Source organism: Dioscorea cayenensis, unplaced genomic scaffold, assembly GCF_009730915.1.
Source record: "Dioscorea cayenensis subsp. rotundata cultivar TDr96_F1 unplaced genomic scaffold, TDr96_F1_v2_PseudoChromosome.rev07_lg8_w22 25.fasta BLBR01000980.1, whole genome shotgun sequence".
Classification (NCBI taxonomy): Eukaryota; Viridiplantae; Streptophyta; class Magnoliopsida; order Dioscoreales; family Dioscoreaceae; genus Dioscorea; species Dioscorea cayenensis.
In genome coordinates this window covers 409,596-426,203 of record NW_024087371.1, presented here as the reverse complement: position 1 = coordinate 426,203, position 16,608 = coordinate 409,596, and the positions used below count along the sequence as shown (strand labels likewise).

At 38.0% G+C, this 16,608-nt stretch overlaps 1 protein-coding gene and 1 long non-coding RNA gene across 2 annotated transcripts; one reads left to right on the top strand and one right to left on the bottom strand.

Moving 5' to 3' along the window:
• The first annotated feature begins 1,894 nt into the window (after positions 1-1,894).
• Positions 1,895-11,463, top strand: LOC120255392 (myosin-12). The gene is made up of 40 exons (XM_039263227.1): positions 1,895-1,988; positions 2,083-2,211; positions 2,296-2,439; positions 2,515-2,660; positions 2,743-2,899; positions 3,009-3,067; positions 3,158-3,317; positions 3,410-3,559; positions 3,640-3,776; positions 3,868-4,014; positions 4,214-4,315; positions 4,413-4,470; positions 4,554-4,655; positions 4,777-4,814; positions 4,905-5,031; positions 5,110-5,280; positions 5,367-5,498; positions 5,583-5,689; positions 5,782-5,842; positions 5,934-6,111; positions 6,193-6,398; positions 6,543-6,662; positions 6,757-6,855; positions 6,943-7,158; positions 7,306-7,445; positions 7,532-7,633; positions 8,438-8,579; positions 8,663-8,719; positions 8,814-8,879; positions 8,967-9,137; positions 9,231-9,386; positions 9,476-9,682; positions 9,752-9,898; positions 10,009-10,079; positions 10,180-10,279; positions 10,367-10,423; positions 10,533-10,589; positions 10,672-10,752; positions 10,888-10,964; positions 11,091-11,463. The coding sequence occupies exons 1-40, from the start codon at positions 1,986-1,988 to the stop codon at positions 11,215-11,217; spliced, it is 4,707 nt and encodes a 1,568-aa protein (XP_039119161.1). The 5' UTR covers positions 1,895-1,985; the 3' UTR covers positions 11,218-11,463.
• Positions 2,124-3,632, bottom strand: LOC120255393. The gene is made up of 4 exons (XR_005534996.1): positions 3,509-3,632; positions 3,231-3,337; positions 2,292-2,468; positions 2,124-2,209 (listed from the first exon to the last, which is right to left on the bottom strand). It is a non-coding gene; the product is annotated as an uncharacterized LOC120255393 (long non-coding RNA).
• Positions 11,464-16,608: the final 5,145 nt, after the last annotated feature.

Here is a 16,608-nt window from a genome sequence, read left to right as displayed (position 1 = left end):
TAAAATGGATCTCGCCGACACTTGTAAATTATAACAAGAATGAAAAAAAAAATACAAATTAAGACAGCAAAGGGAACACTAAACAACAAGAAAAGGGGCCCATAGAGTCACTTTTTAGGGTGTCAACAATTGGGTGCGTTTATCATTGCATCACTCTCGAATGATGTAAATAAGAGCCTTGGTCGGAAAGCTTCCGGATTTGAAGGCGTTGTGATGGGTCCCACTCTCAAAGTAGACCTGGTTGTATGTGGGGCCCTGTGGAGGTGCCAGCGAGGCAGTGGGCTCCATGGTGTTCTCAAAGCGCACGTGGGGACGGTCGGATCTGACGGCTGTTGGGAGATCAACGGTGGAAAGTGCGCGTCGTGTTTTCACTGGGGGCTTTGGGTTCGCACCGCCCAAAAAGAGATTCAAAGGTTTTGTTCTGGTGGGCCCCAATTGGGCTTTGAGTGATGTTGCCGCCCATCGGCGTGGGCCCGGCTTCCCGCCAGAATATTTGGAGCCATTTGGCTCGGCTCGGCTCACCTTGCCAGCTTGGCTTCTCTTTTAGTATTTATTTGTTTATTTATTTTTAAAAGGGTTTGATTAATTAATTTGATGAGTTTTGGGATTAGTATTGTGGAGAACAGCATGCACGACTTTGATGTTAATTATAAGTAATTAAATCACAGTTTGTGATTAATTTATTTGTCTTGGAGTTTATTAGGAGTAAGGTTTATTTCTATTGTTTTAACCTAATTGTAAGTTTTGTAAAGTTAAAAACTAGCATAATTATTTTGAGAAATGTACAAATATTATTAATAGAAGATAAAATTAAGATTCCAAAATTGATATTGCTGGTAATTTATTTTAATATCATGAAAAATAAATAAATGGCTCTTGGTTCAATTTCTCTTAATTATTAGATTAGAATAAATAGTTTTGGCTAACTTTAATAAAAATGAAATATTTTTTTTATACATATGATGCTGGAAATATAATCTATTTTCCCCCAAAAATATTGAAAACCTAAAATTTTTATCGATATGCTACTTTTGTTGATCAATTTTAATATAGAATTAATAGTACATTTAATTTTATTATTTAAAACAAAAGATATTCATAACTATGAATCCCTAAATTATTTTTAAAAACTTAAAGTATTACTGCTTACATTTTTAAAATATATGGAAGAGGTATAGAGACAAATATTCTAGGGGAAGAGAAGGTTGGAAAAAACCTAAACTATTATTTACCTTATATGAAAATAAAAAATTAATCCATATTTTAAAAAAAAAACTATAAATTAAATTTTAACAACCAAACTAGTACATATAAACAAATAAAAATATTTTACAATGACACATAAGTAAATATGGATTTTACATGTGTATAACAAATATAATATATATATATATATATAGGCAAACCTCAACTCTGTATGTTTTGAAGTTATTGTTCTCTAAAAATGCTTGATGATATGCATTAGATGATGATCTAATGAGTTTACTTGTATGTAGAATTATTGTTGTTTAATGTACATATTTACTGTTTAACATTGTTAAATACTGTGCATAGAATGACATTAAATCCAATACCATTGTAAGACTTTCCTAGATTACTTTTTACACATTTGCAAAATTATTAAGAAAAAAAAAAACCCCCCTTGATAAACGAATACACACAATGAGAAGCTGTTTCCTGTAAGGCCCTGCAAACAAGATCCCAACCCTAGTGGTAAGTCACAGTAGAAAAAGCCAAGAAAGGAGACAGTTAAACCCAACGACCATGAGCCGCCGTCCAGGTTCAGCCATGAGCCCATTCTTGTTCTTCTTGTTGGCCCGCCCATTCTTCCTTTTCTCTTTTCATTTTACTTACCACCATCTTCTCTTCCACCACCACCTCCTTCTCCTCCTCCTCTTCCTCCATTCCCTTCTACCATTCCTCTGCATGATCATCATCATCACCACCATCATCATCATTCAACAACAACATTCACTTCTTCATCAATGGTAATTCTCTTCTTGATCTTCATTCATTATTCAATTTATCTCTTTCTGTCTCTGTTCATGTTTATGTATTTGTTTGATCATTCTGTTCTTCCAGGGAACTCCTGTGAACATCATCCTCGGCTCACATGTCTGGGTCGAAGATCCTGAGCTTGCTTGGATCGATGGAGAGGTCACCCAGATCAAAGCCGGTGACGCCACCATCATCACCACCAATGGGAAGACTGTATGTTTCATACTCATTGGTTTTCGGTTTTTTCTGATCAAAATGAAATCAATACAGAATTGTTAACAAGATTAGCTTACACAGATTGTGGCGAGCCTGTCGAGTATTTACCCAAAGGACACGGAAGCTCCTCCGGCTGGTGTTGATGACATGACTAAACTGGCTTATCTTCATGAACCCGGAGTTCTTCAAAATCTTGCTTCTCGTTTCGCTTTGAATGAGATATATGTATGGTTTGGTTAATCAATTTATTCCCCCTGAAAGAATATGCAGAGAACTAACAATAGAATCTGAATTCGACAGACATACACAGGGAATATTTTGATAGCAGTGAATCCGTTTAGAAGGTTGCCTCATCTTTATGATGTTCACATGATGGAGCAATACAAGGGTGCACCTTTTGGTGAGCTAAGCCCGCATCTTTTTGCGGTTGCAGATGCATGCTATAGGTACATGATCTATCCTTGATTTCAGACATTGTAAATAATGTTTAAAAGCAGAGTTCTTCTTGATGATGTTAAAATGAAACAGGGCAATGATAAATGAGCATGGAAGCCAGTCGATCTTGGTTAGCGGTGAGAGTGGAGCTGGTAAAACGGAGACAACAAAAATGCTTATGAGGTATTTAGCTTTCATGGGAGGGCGATCGGGAACAGAGGGAAGGACAGTGGAGCAACAGGTTTTGGAGGTGAATAGTAATTACTACTCATTTGATAGCAATTCCATTTAGGCTTAGCGATGCTACCCTAGCCATATATGTGTGTGTTTGTGTGTGAAATTTTTGCTGCCTTATACAGTCCAATCCAGTATTAGAAGCTTTCGGAAATGCAAAAACAGTGAAGAATAACAACTCTAGGTAGGTTAATGTTATTATCTGAAATCCATGGTTTCAAGGAGGGAAAAGGGAGGAATTGAACTTAATAGTGCACTGCATTGTTGAACACAGTCGTTTCGGTAAATTCGTAGAAATTCAGTTCGATAAGTCTGGGAAAATATCTGGAGCTGCAGTTAGGACATACCTTCTGGAGCGGTCGCGTGTTTGTCAGGTGTCTGATCCAGAGCGGAATTATCATTGCTTCTACATGCTCTGCTCAGCTCCACATGAGGTAATTAACATTCCGGATTTCTAATAATTATAGACATTGAAGTAAATAAGCATTGGAATATAATATTAGTATTAAGCGGGGCTTCTTATCAGGATATCAAGAAGTTTAAAGTGGCAGATCCAAGAACATTTCACTATCTTAACCAAACAAACTGTTATGAAGTATCAAATGTAGATGATGCAAGGGAGTACCTGGAGACCAGAAATGCCATGGATATTGTTGGCATCAATCAGGAAGAGCAGGTGATGCGCTGGCACTCGAAAATCAGTAAAGATAAAAAACTATAGCATTTAACATTAACAGAATGGTCCTTCATACACAGGACTCAATCTTCCAAGTGGTGGCTGCAATCCTTCATCTTGGAAATGTTGAATTCGCTAAAGGGAAGGAAACTGATTCATCCAAGTTGAAGGATGCTAAGGCAGAGTTCCATCTTCAAACAGTTGCAGAACTGCTAATGTACAAATGAAATCTCAATGCCTGATAAAACTTTTCTTTGATAGTTTTATTATATAGGTGAGTTGCCCACTAAAGCAATGATTTCTTTTAGGTGTGATGTGAAGGCCCTTGAAGACTCTTTGTGCAAGCGTGTGATAGTTACACCCGATGGCAAGATCACAAAGCCTCTTGATCCAGAATCAGCTGCACTTAGTCGTGATGCTTTAGCAAAAACTGTATATTCAAGATTATTTGATTGGTAAGCATCAATAGCTGCAAATGCTACAAGTTTCTAGCAGTATAATAAGAGCTTCATATAAACTGATGTCGGCTGATATTCAGCAATTGTAACATACAAGCTACATGTTACCTCCGGAGTCAGAATTCGAGAATTTCTGCAAATCCATTTTCACAGCATCCTTGCTAATCCAACACTAACAGAAGTTCATCTATGGCAGGATTGTAGACAAAATCAATAGCTCAATAGGTCAGGATCCGAATGCGAAAAGTATAATTGGTGTACTTGATATATATGGGTTTGAAAGCTTCAAGATCAATAGGTAAGTTAAATTCTGCTTCTATTATCAAATGCAGAACATTCTTTACTTTGATGTTCAGATGAGATATTTTCTGACCAGTTGCTTGTTTGTCTTACAGTTTTGAACAATTATGTATTAATTTAACAAATGAGAAACTGCAACAACATTTCAATCAGGTATGTGACACTTAATCAATATTGCTAACTACTTATAGATGCATGAGAAGAACAGTTTCTGATGCAAAGTACATGCTTGACAGCATGTGTTTAAGATGGAGCAAGAAGAGTACACCAGGGAAGAGATTGACTGGAGTTATGTCGAATTTGTTGATAACCAAGATGTTTTGGATCTCATTGAAAAGGTACCTAGTTGCACAAACTAACTCAAACTAACCTTGCATATTATGATTTGAGGAGTTATAACATTCTACCAAGGAAGCAAAAGCCAAATTAGATAAGTGACAAAGCTCAATCTACTTGCAGAAACCTGGAGGGATTATTGCACTTCTGGATGAAGCATGGTAAGTAAGCAATTAAAATGTTTTCATCTGCCACCCAAATAGTGTTAGAATTTTTTAAAATATTGAACATATCTATCAATGTCACTGCAGCATGTTCCCAAAGTCTACACATGAAACTTTTGCACAGAAAATGTATCAAACATATAAAGCACATAAGCGGTTCAGCAAACCTAAACTTGCACAGACTGCCTTCACCATCAACCACTACGCTGGTGATGTAAGATAACAACTTAGGTGAATTTTCATGGGTTTTGTGCCAGCAATGTGCTGAGAACATAAGCTTTTTACTTGACAGGTTACCTACCAAGCCGATTATTTTCTTGATAAGAATAAAGATTATGTTGTTGCAGAACATCAAGCTTTACTGAACTCCTCAACATGTTATTTTATCGCCAATCTCTTCCCTCCATTACCGGAAGAATCATCAAAGCAATCCAAGTTCTCCTCAATTGGCACTCGTTTTAAGGTACTTGTCAAGGCTGTGTTTGAACGACCTCATCTGCCCAAACCTCATCCAAGATTTTCTGGTATTTTCTTCGATCTAATATGCAGCAACAACTACAATCGCTCATGGAAACACTGAACACAACAGAACCACATTATATCAGATGTGTGAAGCCGAACACAGTTCTACAGCCTGGCATTTTTGAAAACTTTAATGTCTTAAACCAATTGAGATGTGGAGTGAGTACAATTTCCACAGCTTTATTCCATGAATAAAAGAATGATAACATTCTTTTAATTTTTTTCTGGATATTGCCAAACTAGGGTGTGCTAGAGGCAATTAGGATCAGTTGTGCTGGTTATCCTACAAAGAGGACATTTGATGAGTTCATAGATCGGTTTGGGATGCTTGCTCCAGATCTCACAGACAGGTAGAGGACCTTTTTGGACAAACACTATCAATTAATTTTAAATATACTCTTCCATTTTGAAGTAATCGGTTTAGTGCATTATCTAATTACAGCTCTGATGAGAAGTCAGTCTGTGCAGCCATTTGTGACCGAATGGGTTTGAAGGGTTATCAGGTAAACCCATTTGATAACCCAAAGAAGATTCAAAACAATTGCAACAAAACAAGTTGATTTTAACCTTTGGGCATATCTTTTTTCTACTCAGATAGGTAAAACTAAGGTTTTCCTCAGAGCGGGTCAAATGGCCGAGCTAGATGCTCGCAGAATTGAGGTCTTGGCAAGTGCTGCAAGGCTCATCCAGAGACAGATCCGAACACACCTCACAAGGAAGGAGTTCATAATTCTACGGAAAGGCACAATTCAAATGCAAAAGCACTGGAGAGGTCTTCTATTTTCTACAATCTCTATAACCTCATTTTGTTCAGAAAATCAAATCTACTGAAACAAATATATTCTATCTACAGCACGATTAGCGCGAAAGCTCTACCAGCAAATGAGGAGAGAAGATGCTTCAATCAGAATACAGAAGTATGCACGAGCTCATGCAGCCAGAAAAAGTTATACAACATTGAGAGCATCGGCAATTGTTATACAAACAGGTCTACGAGCAATGGCAGCCCGAAATGAGTACCGACGCAGAAGAAGAACCAAAGCATCTATAATGATCCAGGTAACTGTCATATCTGGACAGACTATAAAATACAGGACAAAATAATAGGAATAAAATGCAAACTGAAGTTATTATATAAGCATTCCAGAACTAGAGTATGTGTACCTGTAAAAGAAACTAAACTAGTTGTTACATGGTTCACAGACTCAATGGCGTCTACATAAAGCACGCTCAGGTTATAAAAACCAAAAGAAAGCTACTCTAATACTTCAGTGTCTCTGGAGAGGGCGTATAGGAAGAAAGGAACTTCGAAAGCTCAGAATGGTGAACTTCTTCAGAACAAACTCTTGAACATTGCATTCAAAATTGCATTGTGTTCATTAACTAAGCACAGTAAGACACTGATAATCTCATGCAGGCTGCAAGAGAGACAGGGGCACTGAAGGAGGCCAAGGATAAACTAGAAAAGCGTGTTGAGGAACTGACATGGAGATTAGATTTTGAAAAACACTTGAGGGTACTGTTCTCAATCCTTTTAGACTAAATATCAGGTTTATAAAAATGGTAGAATGTTGATGATGAAGATATGAAAAATATACTCCAGATTGATCTCGAAGAAGCTAAAGGTCAAGAAATTGCTAAGCTACAAGGATCTTTACAAGAAATGCAAGAGAAACTAGATGAAGCAGAATTAGCAATTATCAAGGAAAGGGAAGCTGCAAAACTAGCAATCGAACAGGCACCACCAGTGATTAAAGAGGTGCCTGTGGTGGACAACACTCAATTGGAATTGTTGACAAATCGGAACAAGGAATTAGAGGTAAAGGATTTCTATCATTTCATAAACTAAATTATTTAGCAAACCATTTATATTTATATAAAAGAAATCTAGGAAAACATACATATATCATAAAGTGAAAAGATTATTCGTATAGTTGATGTTTATATGTTTCTGTGACTAATACAGGATGAATTAAGTGAATTCAAGAACAAAGCTGAAGAATTTGAGAAGAGATACCTTGAGGTGCAAAACCAAACTGAAGAATTGATTAAAGAGACAGAAGAATCAAAATCAAAGCTTAATCAACTTCAAGATATGATTGAAAGGTAATTTGTTGAGCTGTCCCATATCTCACTCATATATGAAACAAATTACTTGAAAAGCCCATCTTAATATTTGTTTCATATGACAGGCTTGAAACAAATATGTCTAGTTTGGAATCCGAGAATCAGGTTTTGCGGCAACAAGCCTTGGTTGAATCAACAAATGAAGACATGTCAGAAGAAATTAAAAGGTTAGTAAGCACGAAGAACCTGTTGAATCAACAAAATCAGGTTTTGCAGATCCAGTTGATTTTTTTTTTTCAATTGTTATCGAATGGGTTAAGAAGCACTGAGAACCGTGCATAAACCAGTCTTAAAATCTTGATAGAGCTTACTAATAATTTATGCAATGTGACAGGTTTATTTCCATGCTTATTGTTAGATGCAAGCCAACTAGATATCATCTGCATGCTGATATTATGAAAGACCTAGATTTATGTATATTCAAAAATAATTAAACAATGAAAGTTATTATTAGTTAATCTAACACACCTGTTTTAAGTCTTAATTCAACCTATTTTCTCACCCCACAGTTTGCACCTGGCCTGTAAAATGTTTGTTTTCTTCTTCATGAAACTCCTTAACCTATTTTGCCACTCTGAGTTTTTCATGCTGTAATGTTTTCCTTTTTGGCAATAGACTTTGTCAAGACCCTAAATTCATCTAAACTGACAATTAGGGCCACTTCCATAGTTCCATTCACACATCTACTCCTTGATCCAGACCAAGTTTACTCGAGAAACTATGTTCTTTGACTAATCATATACTGGGTGTCAAGGAAAGTCTCATGGTTTTCCCCTATAAAAAGAACTTCCGATAACATGTTAGAAGCAAATTAGACACATAATGCGATGAGAAACCATGGTTTATATATTAAAATCAAAATTTATTAAATTAGTCAACGTGAGGCTATTAGTTGTTCAAATATTTGCAACTTATCAACCATATGCATATGGTTATTTTCGAAGTTCTTGCTATAAAAACTTCATCTGCAGCATGGAGAGAAAGATTGCTGCATTAGAAGCAGAGAATCAATTGCTCCGTAATCAGCCTGTCGTAGTTACTCAAACAGTAGTTGCCCCTCCACTTCCTGCTACAGAACCAAGTCAACCAATAAAACCACCACAGCTTCTCGAGGTATGTCATTGTCAATATTACAGATAGATACCACATTTTTTCTATTTTATTTCAGATTTGAAGCCAATTTTATATTTGTGAAGGCTCAAAGTTACGAGAATGGACATCAAGTAGGAGAAGAATCCAAAACCAAACCAAAGGTATGTGTGATCTTTTCCTTAAAATCAGTTAAGGATGACATATTACAATATAAACAGGAAATTTGAAGTAACTGATTTAAATTTCTCCTTTCAGGAGGTACCAATTGTGTCTCTCGCACCTGTTCTAAGCAAACAGAAGTCCCTAACTGACCGACAACAAGTATTTTTTCCACCAACCAAACTACAAATATTTCATCTTACAAGAAAATATTTATATTGGTAAATTGATGTTGCTTCTAATTGCCAGGAAAATCATGATGTACTAATCAAGTGTCTCATGGAAGATAAACGATTTGACAAGAAGAGATCTGCTGCGGCATGTATAGTTTACAAGTCACTGCTTCAATGGCATTCATTTGAAGCAGAAAAGACAAATATATTTGACCGCATTATTCACACTATCAGGTCATCAGTTGAGGTTGTTAACTATGAACCACAGCTCTCGATATGAACAATGAAAAATAGTTTTATCAAGATGCTAACATCTTTTCTTCTTTCCTTTTACTAATAGAACCAAGAGAACATCGGTGAACTTGCTTACTGGCTCTCGACAACATCTGCGCTTCTATTTCTTTTGCAAAATACTCTAAAAGCAAGCAATTCATCATCCACAGGCTCAAATCGTAGCCGGACAGCTGCTGCGACCCTATTCAGCAGAATGGCAAGAGTATGGTCTTTGATAATATTTCAGAATTTTCTAATAATTTCTCCTTTGAATTATTTTGTGATTAATGGGTGATTACAACACACTTTCAGAGTGCCCATTCAGCTTCAGCAGGAGTGGGGATTTCCAGTGGATACAGTGGATTGTTGGGCAAACCCAGTGCACAATCCAGAGTAGAAGCAAAGTACCCAGCCCTACTATTTAAGCAACAGCTAACTGCATATGTTGAGAAAATTTATGGAATGATCCGAGACAGGCTAAAGAAAGAGATCAGACCATTCCTAACATTGTGCATACAGGTACCCAGGAATCAAAACTTGATATCTGCTATATAAGTGTTGCTCACCTTTCAAACCCTTAATCGACAGGCACAGAAATCTGCAAGATCTCGATCTCTCCGAGGGTCATCTAAGAACATTCATTCAAACTTAGTTGCAAAGCAAGCATCTAGTGTACATTGGCAAAGCATTGTGAAGAGCTTAGACAGTACTTTGGCAATAATGTGTGACAATTATGTGAGTTAATCTTTCTATATAATTATTGGAAACAGATAAGCCAGCCAAGGCAACTAAAAATGGTCTCATCCGTCATTCTTATTCACACATGTTTGAACTGATTTTTTCAGGTCCCCGCTATGATCACAAGGAAAATGTTCAGTCAAGTCTTTGCATTCATAAATGTGCAATTATTTAATAGGTACGAATCAAAGATTACTCTCGTGAATTATTGCTTACAATCCTTTCACTGATTAAGTATCCTTTTTTCATCTAACACTTAACATGCTTTTTGCTTACAGTTTGCTGCTCAGGCGTGAATGCTGCTCTTTTAGCAATGGAGAATTCGTTAAGGCTGGTTTGCAAGAGTTGGAGCAGTGGTGCTCCCAAAAAACAGATGAGGTACCAACGAGAAACTTCAGTCTTAGTAAAACTAAAATAGAATTAGATCAAACACAAGGAACAATTAACTGTTCTTTGAACTGGCAGTTCACTGGAACCTCATGGGATGAACTTCAGCATATACGACAAGCAGTAGGGTTTCTGGTATGAAGTTACAAATACAAAAAAATAAAAATAAAAAATAAAAACTACTGAATCTAACTCCTAATTTTCTTATGAATTTTTCATATGACTTTGCTTCTTGTACCTTCAGACTTTGCATCAGAAGACACACAAGACTATGGAAGAGATAACAAATGAACTTTGCCCGGTAATTCATTTCATTCCATACATCCACAGAAATTATCTTCAGCTCTTATAAAAATAACTAAATATTCAACATAATTCCGCAGGTACTGAGTGTTGCGCAGATTTATCGTATTGGAACCATGTTCTGGGATGACAAATACGGAACACAAGGCTTATCTAAGGATGTGAGTATATATCTAATCACCAGCTTTGAAATAAAAATCCAAACTTTAACATCTAAAACACTTACATGCTTCAATTGGGGACAAAACTCAAACATCTCAAATGCACGCAAATCCAAATATGTCCTTATCTTTCAGGTGATTGCAAAAATGAGAACTATGATGACAGATGATTCAACCAACAACAACACTTTCTTGCTAGATGATGATTCAAGGTTAGATTCTCAATTCAAAACCAAAAATTTCACACCTACACATGCAAAATAACAACTTTACCATTAAAAAAAAAGGTTAAATTCACCATCAAATGATAAACCAAAAAATGCAATGTTTCTTTGCAGCATACCATTCTCATTGGATGACATTTCACGTTCTGTGCTCGACATCAATCTTTCTGACGTGGAGCCACCTCCATTGCTCAGACAGAACTCTGAATTTCATTTCTTACTGCAGCAGCGCACAGATTGAGGAATTACGAAAAAGAAATCATTTTTTTCCTCTGATTTTTTTTTTTTTTCAAAAGATGAAAAGGGAAAGGTCTTGTATTTTTTGGTGTAATTTTGTGTTCAAAATGTGTTTTTTTTTTTTCGATTTTTCATTACGTAACCGCACTGATTGATTTTTGTTCGTTTGGTTCAAAGTGTGACTAGTGAGATTGGGTGTGAGAGGGAATTAGTTGTGTAAAAAACCAAATAAATAAATAAATAAATCAAAATTTCAGGTTTTGTTTTTTCTGATGAGAAATGTTGAAGTACTTATTATTAGGATTATTATTAGAGTTGCTTTAACCCATATTACTCACACAGACTTTGTAACATATAAAGCTCATCATTATCAATAATACATTTATTCTTCCTCTATATGGTATCAGAGCCCTAAAAGAGTAACACCTCACTCACGATCCTCACGCCGCTTGCCGGCCGAACTCAATCCAAATCTCATCCTCCGACACCGGCAACCTCATCAACAATGCCGACGTCGTTATCATCAACCAAGATCCGGCCATTTTCTTCTTGCCTCTCTCTTACCTCAAGATCTGGTCATCTTCCCTTAGATCCGGCCATCCCCAAGTGAGATCCGCCCTCCTTAGTGTATTCTCTCTCAAGATCCGGTTTTCTTCTTGAGTTTTCTCTCAAGATCCGGCCTTTCTCTCTTAGATCCGGCCATCCATTTTTCTTGTCTTTCACGAGTAAAATCCGGCCATCTTAAGCAAGATCCGGCCATTCCATTTTCTTGTTTTTCCCGAGTGAAATCCGGCCATCTTAAGCAAGATCCGGCCATACCAAGCAAGATCCGATCATCTTTTCGGCACCGGCAATCTCCATCACCGGTGACCATAGGGTTTGTAGAATTTAAGTTTTTATTTCTCAAGGTCTTCTTTCTCTATCCACTCTTCTATTTTAGTATTTGTTTATCTTCTCTTGCACCTTGTTTTGTTGTTGTTCAACATATTCACATTCTTATATCTTTGTTTCTATACTTCTGAGAATCTTGTTAAACAGTGTATTATTATCATGTCTGATAATCAAACACATAATGTTTCTGCTATTATCTCTTCCACTTCTTCTATTCTCTCCCCTTTACAGAATCAACAATCTTCTCTCATTGCCATCAATGTCAGTGCTCAGGCTCCTCTCAAGCTTACTTCTACAAATTATACTGCATGGCGTGGTCAATTTCATTCCTTGTTGATTGGGTATGATCTGTTGGGTTTTGTTGATGGTACACATCCATGTCTATCTGCTACTGTTAAAAGTCCTAATTCTACTTCACCTGTCCCTAATCCAGCCTTTGCACTCTGGATTCATCAAGACCAATTGCTTCTAAATGCCATCATCGGACCAGTCTCTCCTTTTTTAGTATCGTTTATTGCATCATCTTCCTCTGCATGTGATGCTTGGAAAATCTTGGAAAAAACCGATACCTCCCCATCTCGTGGTCGTATCATGGAACTTCGCAGTCATCTTGCTAACCTCTCCCAGGGCACTCAGACCATCACTGCTTATATGCAGGACATCAAAACTTGTATTGACTCTCTTGCTCTTATGAGTAAGCCTGTTGACTTTGGTGATCTCTCTATCCGTATTCTCAATGGACTGGGCCCAACATACTTTACTCTGTCTCATGCGCTTCAGGTTCGTGATTCACCTCTTGAGTTCGAGGAACTGTTTGACATCCTGCTCAACTATGAAGCACAACTACGCCATCTGACTCCTCCCCCAGTTGTTCCTGCCACAGCTTTCACTACTTCTACTAGGCCATCACACCCCAAACCTTCATATTCTGGATTCTAACATCGGCCTCATATTCTTTGACCTCAGTTCCATGGGTCTTCACCACCAACTGTGTCTTCATCATTTCGTTCACCAGTACAGTTGGGGACTCGTCTACCTACTACCTCATTTGGGTCCACATCGCGGAGATATCTTGGTAAGTGTCAGATATGTGGCACCGTTGGTCACTCTGCCCGTCAATGTTCATTTCTACCACAGTCTGTATGGGCCTCTCTACCTCCTGCTCCCGGTCCCCCACCAATGCAGCATCAGCCACAAGCTAACACAGCCACTTATTATTCGCCCATTTCCTCATCCCACTGGGTACTTGACTCTGGTGCTTCACACTATATCACCAACGATCTCAACACTCTCTCACTGCATTCTCCTTATTCTAGTTCCGACAGCATCATCCTTGGCGATGGTACATGTCTTTCCATCGCTCACTATGGCACTATCTTTTTACCCATCTTTTCTGCCACACTTATTTTGGATAAAGTTTTGCATGTTTCTGCTATGTCTATGAATCTACTCTCAGTATCCGCCTTGTGTGCTACTAATGATGTGACTATTGTATTTTTTGATGATTGCTTTCAGGTACAGGACCGTCACACGGGGACAATTATGGTCACGGGTCAGCGCCATGATGGTGTTTATCTCTGGCCCAAATCTTCCTCTCACTCATACACCAATCAGTGTTCAGCCCTATCCACTGTCATGTCATCATTTTCCCTTTTGCAATGGCACAACCGTTTGGAGCATTCTTCCGTTAAAGTTCTTAAGAAAATGTTGTCTTCATTTAATATGTCTTTTCCTCAGTCTGCTTTTCACAACTTCTCTTGTTCTTCTTGTAATATTAATAAAAGTCACAAGCTTCCTTTTACTTCATCTTCTATTACCTCTTCTTCTCCTCCTGATGTTATTTATTCTAATGTTTGGACTTCGCCTGTTCTCTCTGTTGATGGCTATAAATACTATATCATTTTTGTGGATCACTTTACTAAATATATTTGGTTTTATCTTCTCCGAAACAAATCTGATACTTACTCTTTTTTCATTAACTTTAAAGCTCTTGTTGAAAATTATTTCTCCTCCTCTATCAAAACCTTGTTTACAGACAATGGAGAAGAATATCTCGCTTTCCGCTCCTTCTTTTCCACTAGTGGCATCACTCATCTCACCACTCCACCACATAAACCTAAACATAATGGCTATTCTGAACGTCGTCACCGCCACATTGTTGAAACTGGCCTTGCACTCTTACATCGTGCCTCTCTCCCACCAACTTTCTGGCCTTATGCTTTTGCCACTGCTGTGTATCTCATTAATCGCATACCCAAGGAAAACCTCTCCTTTCTGTCCCCCTTCCAAAAGCTCTTCAACAAACAAGTGTCATCCACCAAATTTCAAATCTTTGGTTGTCTATGTTTTCCTTGGTTACGTCCTTACAGTTCTCATAAACTCTCTTCCAGGTCTCGTCCGTGTTTATTTCTTGGTTATTCTCTCACTCAGAGTGCTTTTCTATGCTTTGACCTTTCTGATCATCGTGTTTTTATTTCTAGACATGTTCAGTTTGTTGAACATGAGTTCCCCTATCCATCTTACCAATCCTCGTCCTGCTCTACCCCGAATTCCCTACTCAATACTACCTCATGGCTACCTATACCACCATTGTCTTCGTTTGATTGTTTGGCACCAAGTAATCCGGTACTTTCTTCTTCAGTCACCTCACAAGTGGCACCTGTCTCAAGTGTTGAGTGTGCCTTATCCGATGCTTCCTCAAACACTATCACTGCTCCTCTGGTTTCTCCCCCTCCGGACACTTCTACCATGGAGCCTATAACTTCTTCTTGTGGGAATTCTTACCCTATAATCACCAGACTCAAGAATTCCATTGTGAAGCCTAATCCTAAGTATGGTCTTTCTACTGTCATTTTCTGGTGACACTGAGCCTTTTACTGTCTCCCAAGCACTGCAGAATACATTGTGGGTGCAAGCTATGCATGATGAGTACCATGCTCTTCTTCGGAATCACACTTGGGACCTTGTTTCTCCAGATCCTAAATTTAATCTTATTGGCAACAAGTGGGTTTTTCGCATTAAACGACACCCTGATGGCTCCATTGATAAGTACAAGGCTCGACTGGTTGCAAAAGGATTTCATCAGCGTCCTGGCATTGATTTTCATGAGACTTTTAGTCCAGTTGTCAACCCGGTTACCATCCGTACAGTTCTCTCTATCGCCTTACACTATCAGTGGCCTCTTAAACCACTGGATGTTCATAATGTCTTTCTTAATAGGCACCTTACTGAAGAGGTGTTTATGGAGCAACCACAAGGTATGATTGATCCTCATTTTCCTCACCATGTCCGTAGCCTACGCAAAGTTCTTTATGGACTCAAACAAGCTCCGCATGCCTGGTATAATGAACTCACGGGCTTTCTTCAATCTCTTGGTTTTGTTGCCTCCCGGGCTGATACCTCTTTGTTCATTCTCATCTAGAATCATAACATACTCTACTTCATGATCTATGTGGATGATCTTATTATTACAGGCAGTGACTTATCCTTGGTCGACCACATCATTCATTAGTTGAATGCCAAGTTTTGTCTAAAAGACCTTGGCACTCTTAGCTACTTTTGTGGTAGTGAAGTTCTCCTAACTTACACTGGCTTACTTCTTACTCAGCACAAGTATCTCATTGATCTCCTTCTGCGACATAATATGCTTGATTCCAAACCAGCTTCTACACCTATTGTTGTTGGTGCTTTCTTATCCATATCTGATGGATCTCCAATTATTGATCCTACTCGTTTTCGACAGGTCATTAGTAGTCTTCAATATCTTCGTATGACTAGCCCGGATATTTCCTATGCTGTGAATAAACTCTCTCAGTTCATGCATGCTCCATCTGAAGCTCATTGGGGTGTTGTTAAGCGTCTTCTTCGCTATCTTAATGGCACTTGACATCTTGGGATTTGCTTGTCCTCTGACACACCTCTTACACTTCATGGTTACTCGGATGCTGACTGGGCTGGTGATCCTAATGACCGTACCTCTACTGGAGCTTATGTTATGTTCCTTGGTGCCAATCCCATTTCCTGGTGTTCCACCAAACAACGCACCGTTGCCCGCTCTTCTACTAAAGCTAAGTATCGTGCTATTGATGCTGCTGAGTTACAATGGATTTGATCCTTACTTACTGAGCTTCAGATTCCTGTGTTGCATGTGCCTACTATCTACTCAGATAATCTTGGGGCTACTTACTTGTGTGCTAATCCAGTCTTTCACACTCGGATGAAACATTTAGCCGTTGATTATCACTTTGTTCGTGATCTTGTTCAGTCTTCCACACTTCGCATTGTTAATGTCTCTTCTGCTGACCAACTTGTGGATGCTCTCACCAAGCCTCTCCCACTGCCTAAATTGACTATGTGTTGTAACAAGATTGGTGTTACTACATGTACACCATCTTGAGGGGGTGTATTAGGATTATTATTAGAGTTACTTTAACCCAGTTACTTTAACCCATATTACTCACACAGACATTGTAACATATAAAGCTCATCATCATCAATAATACAT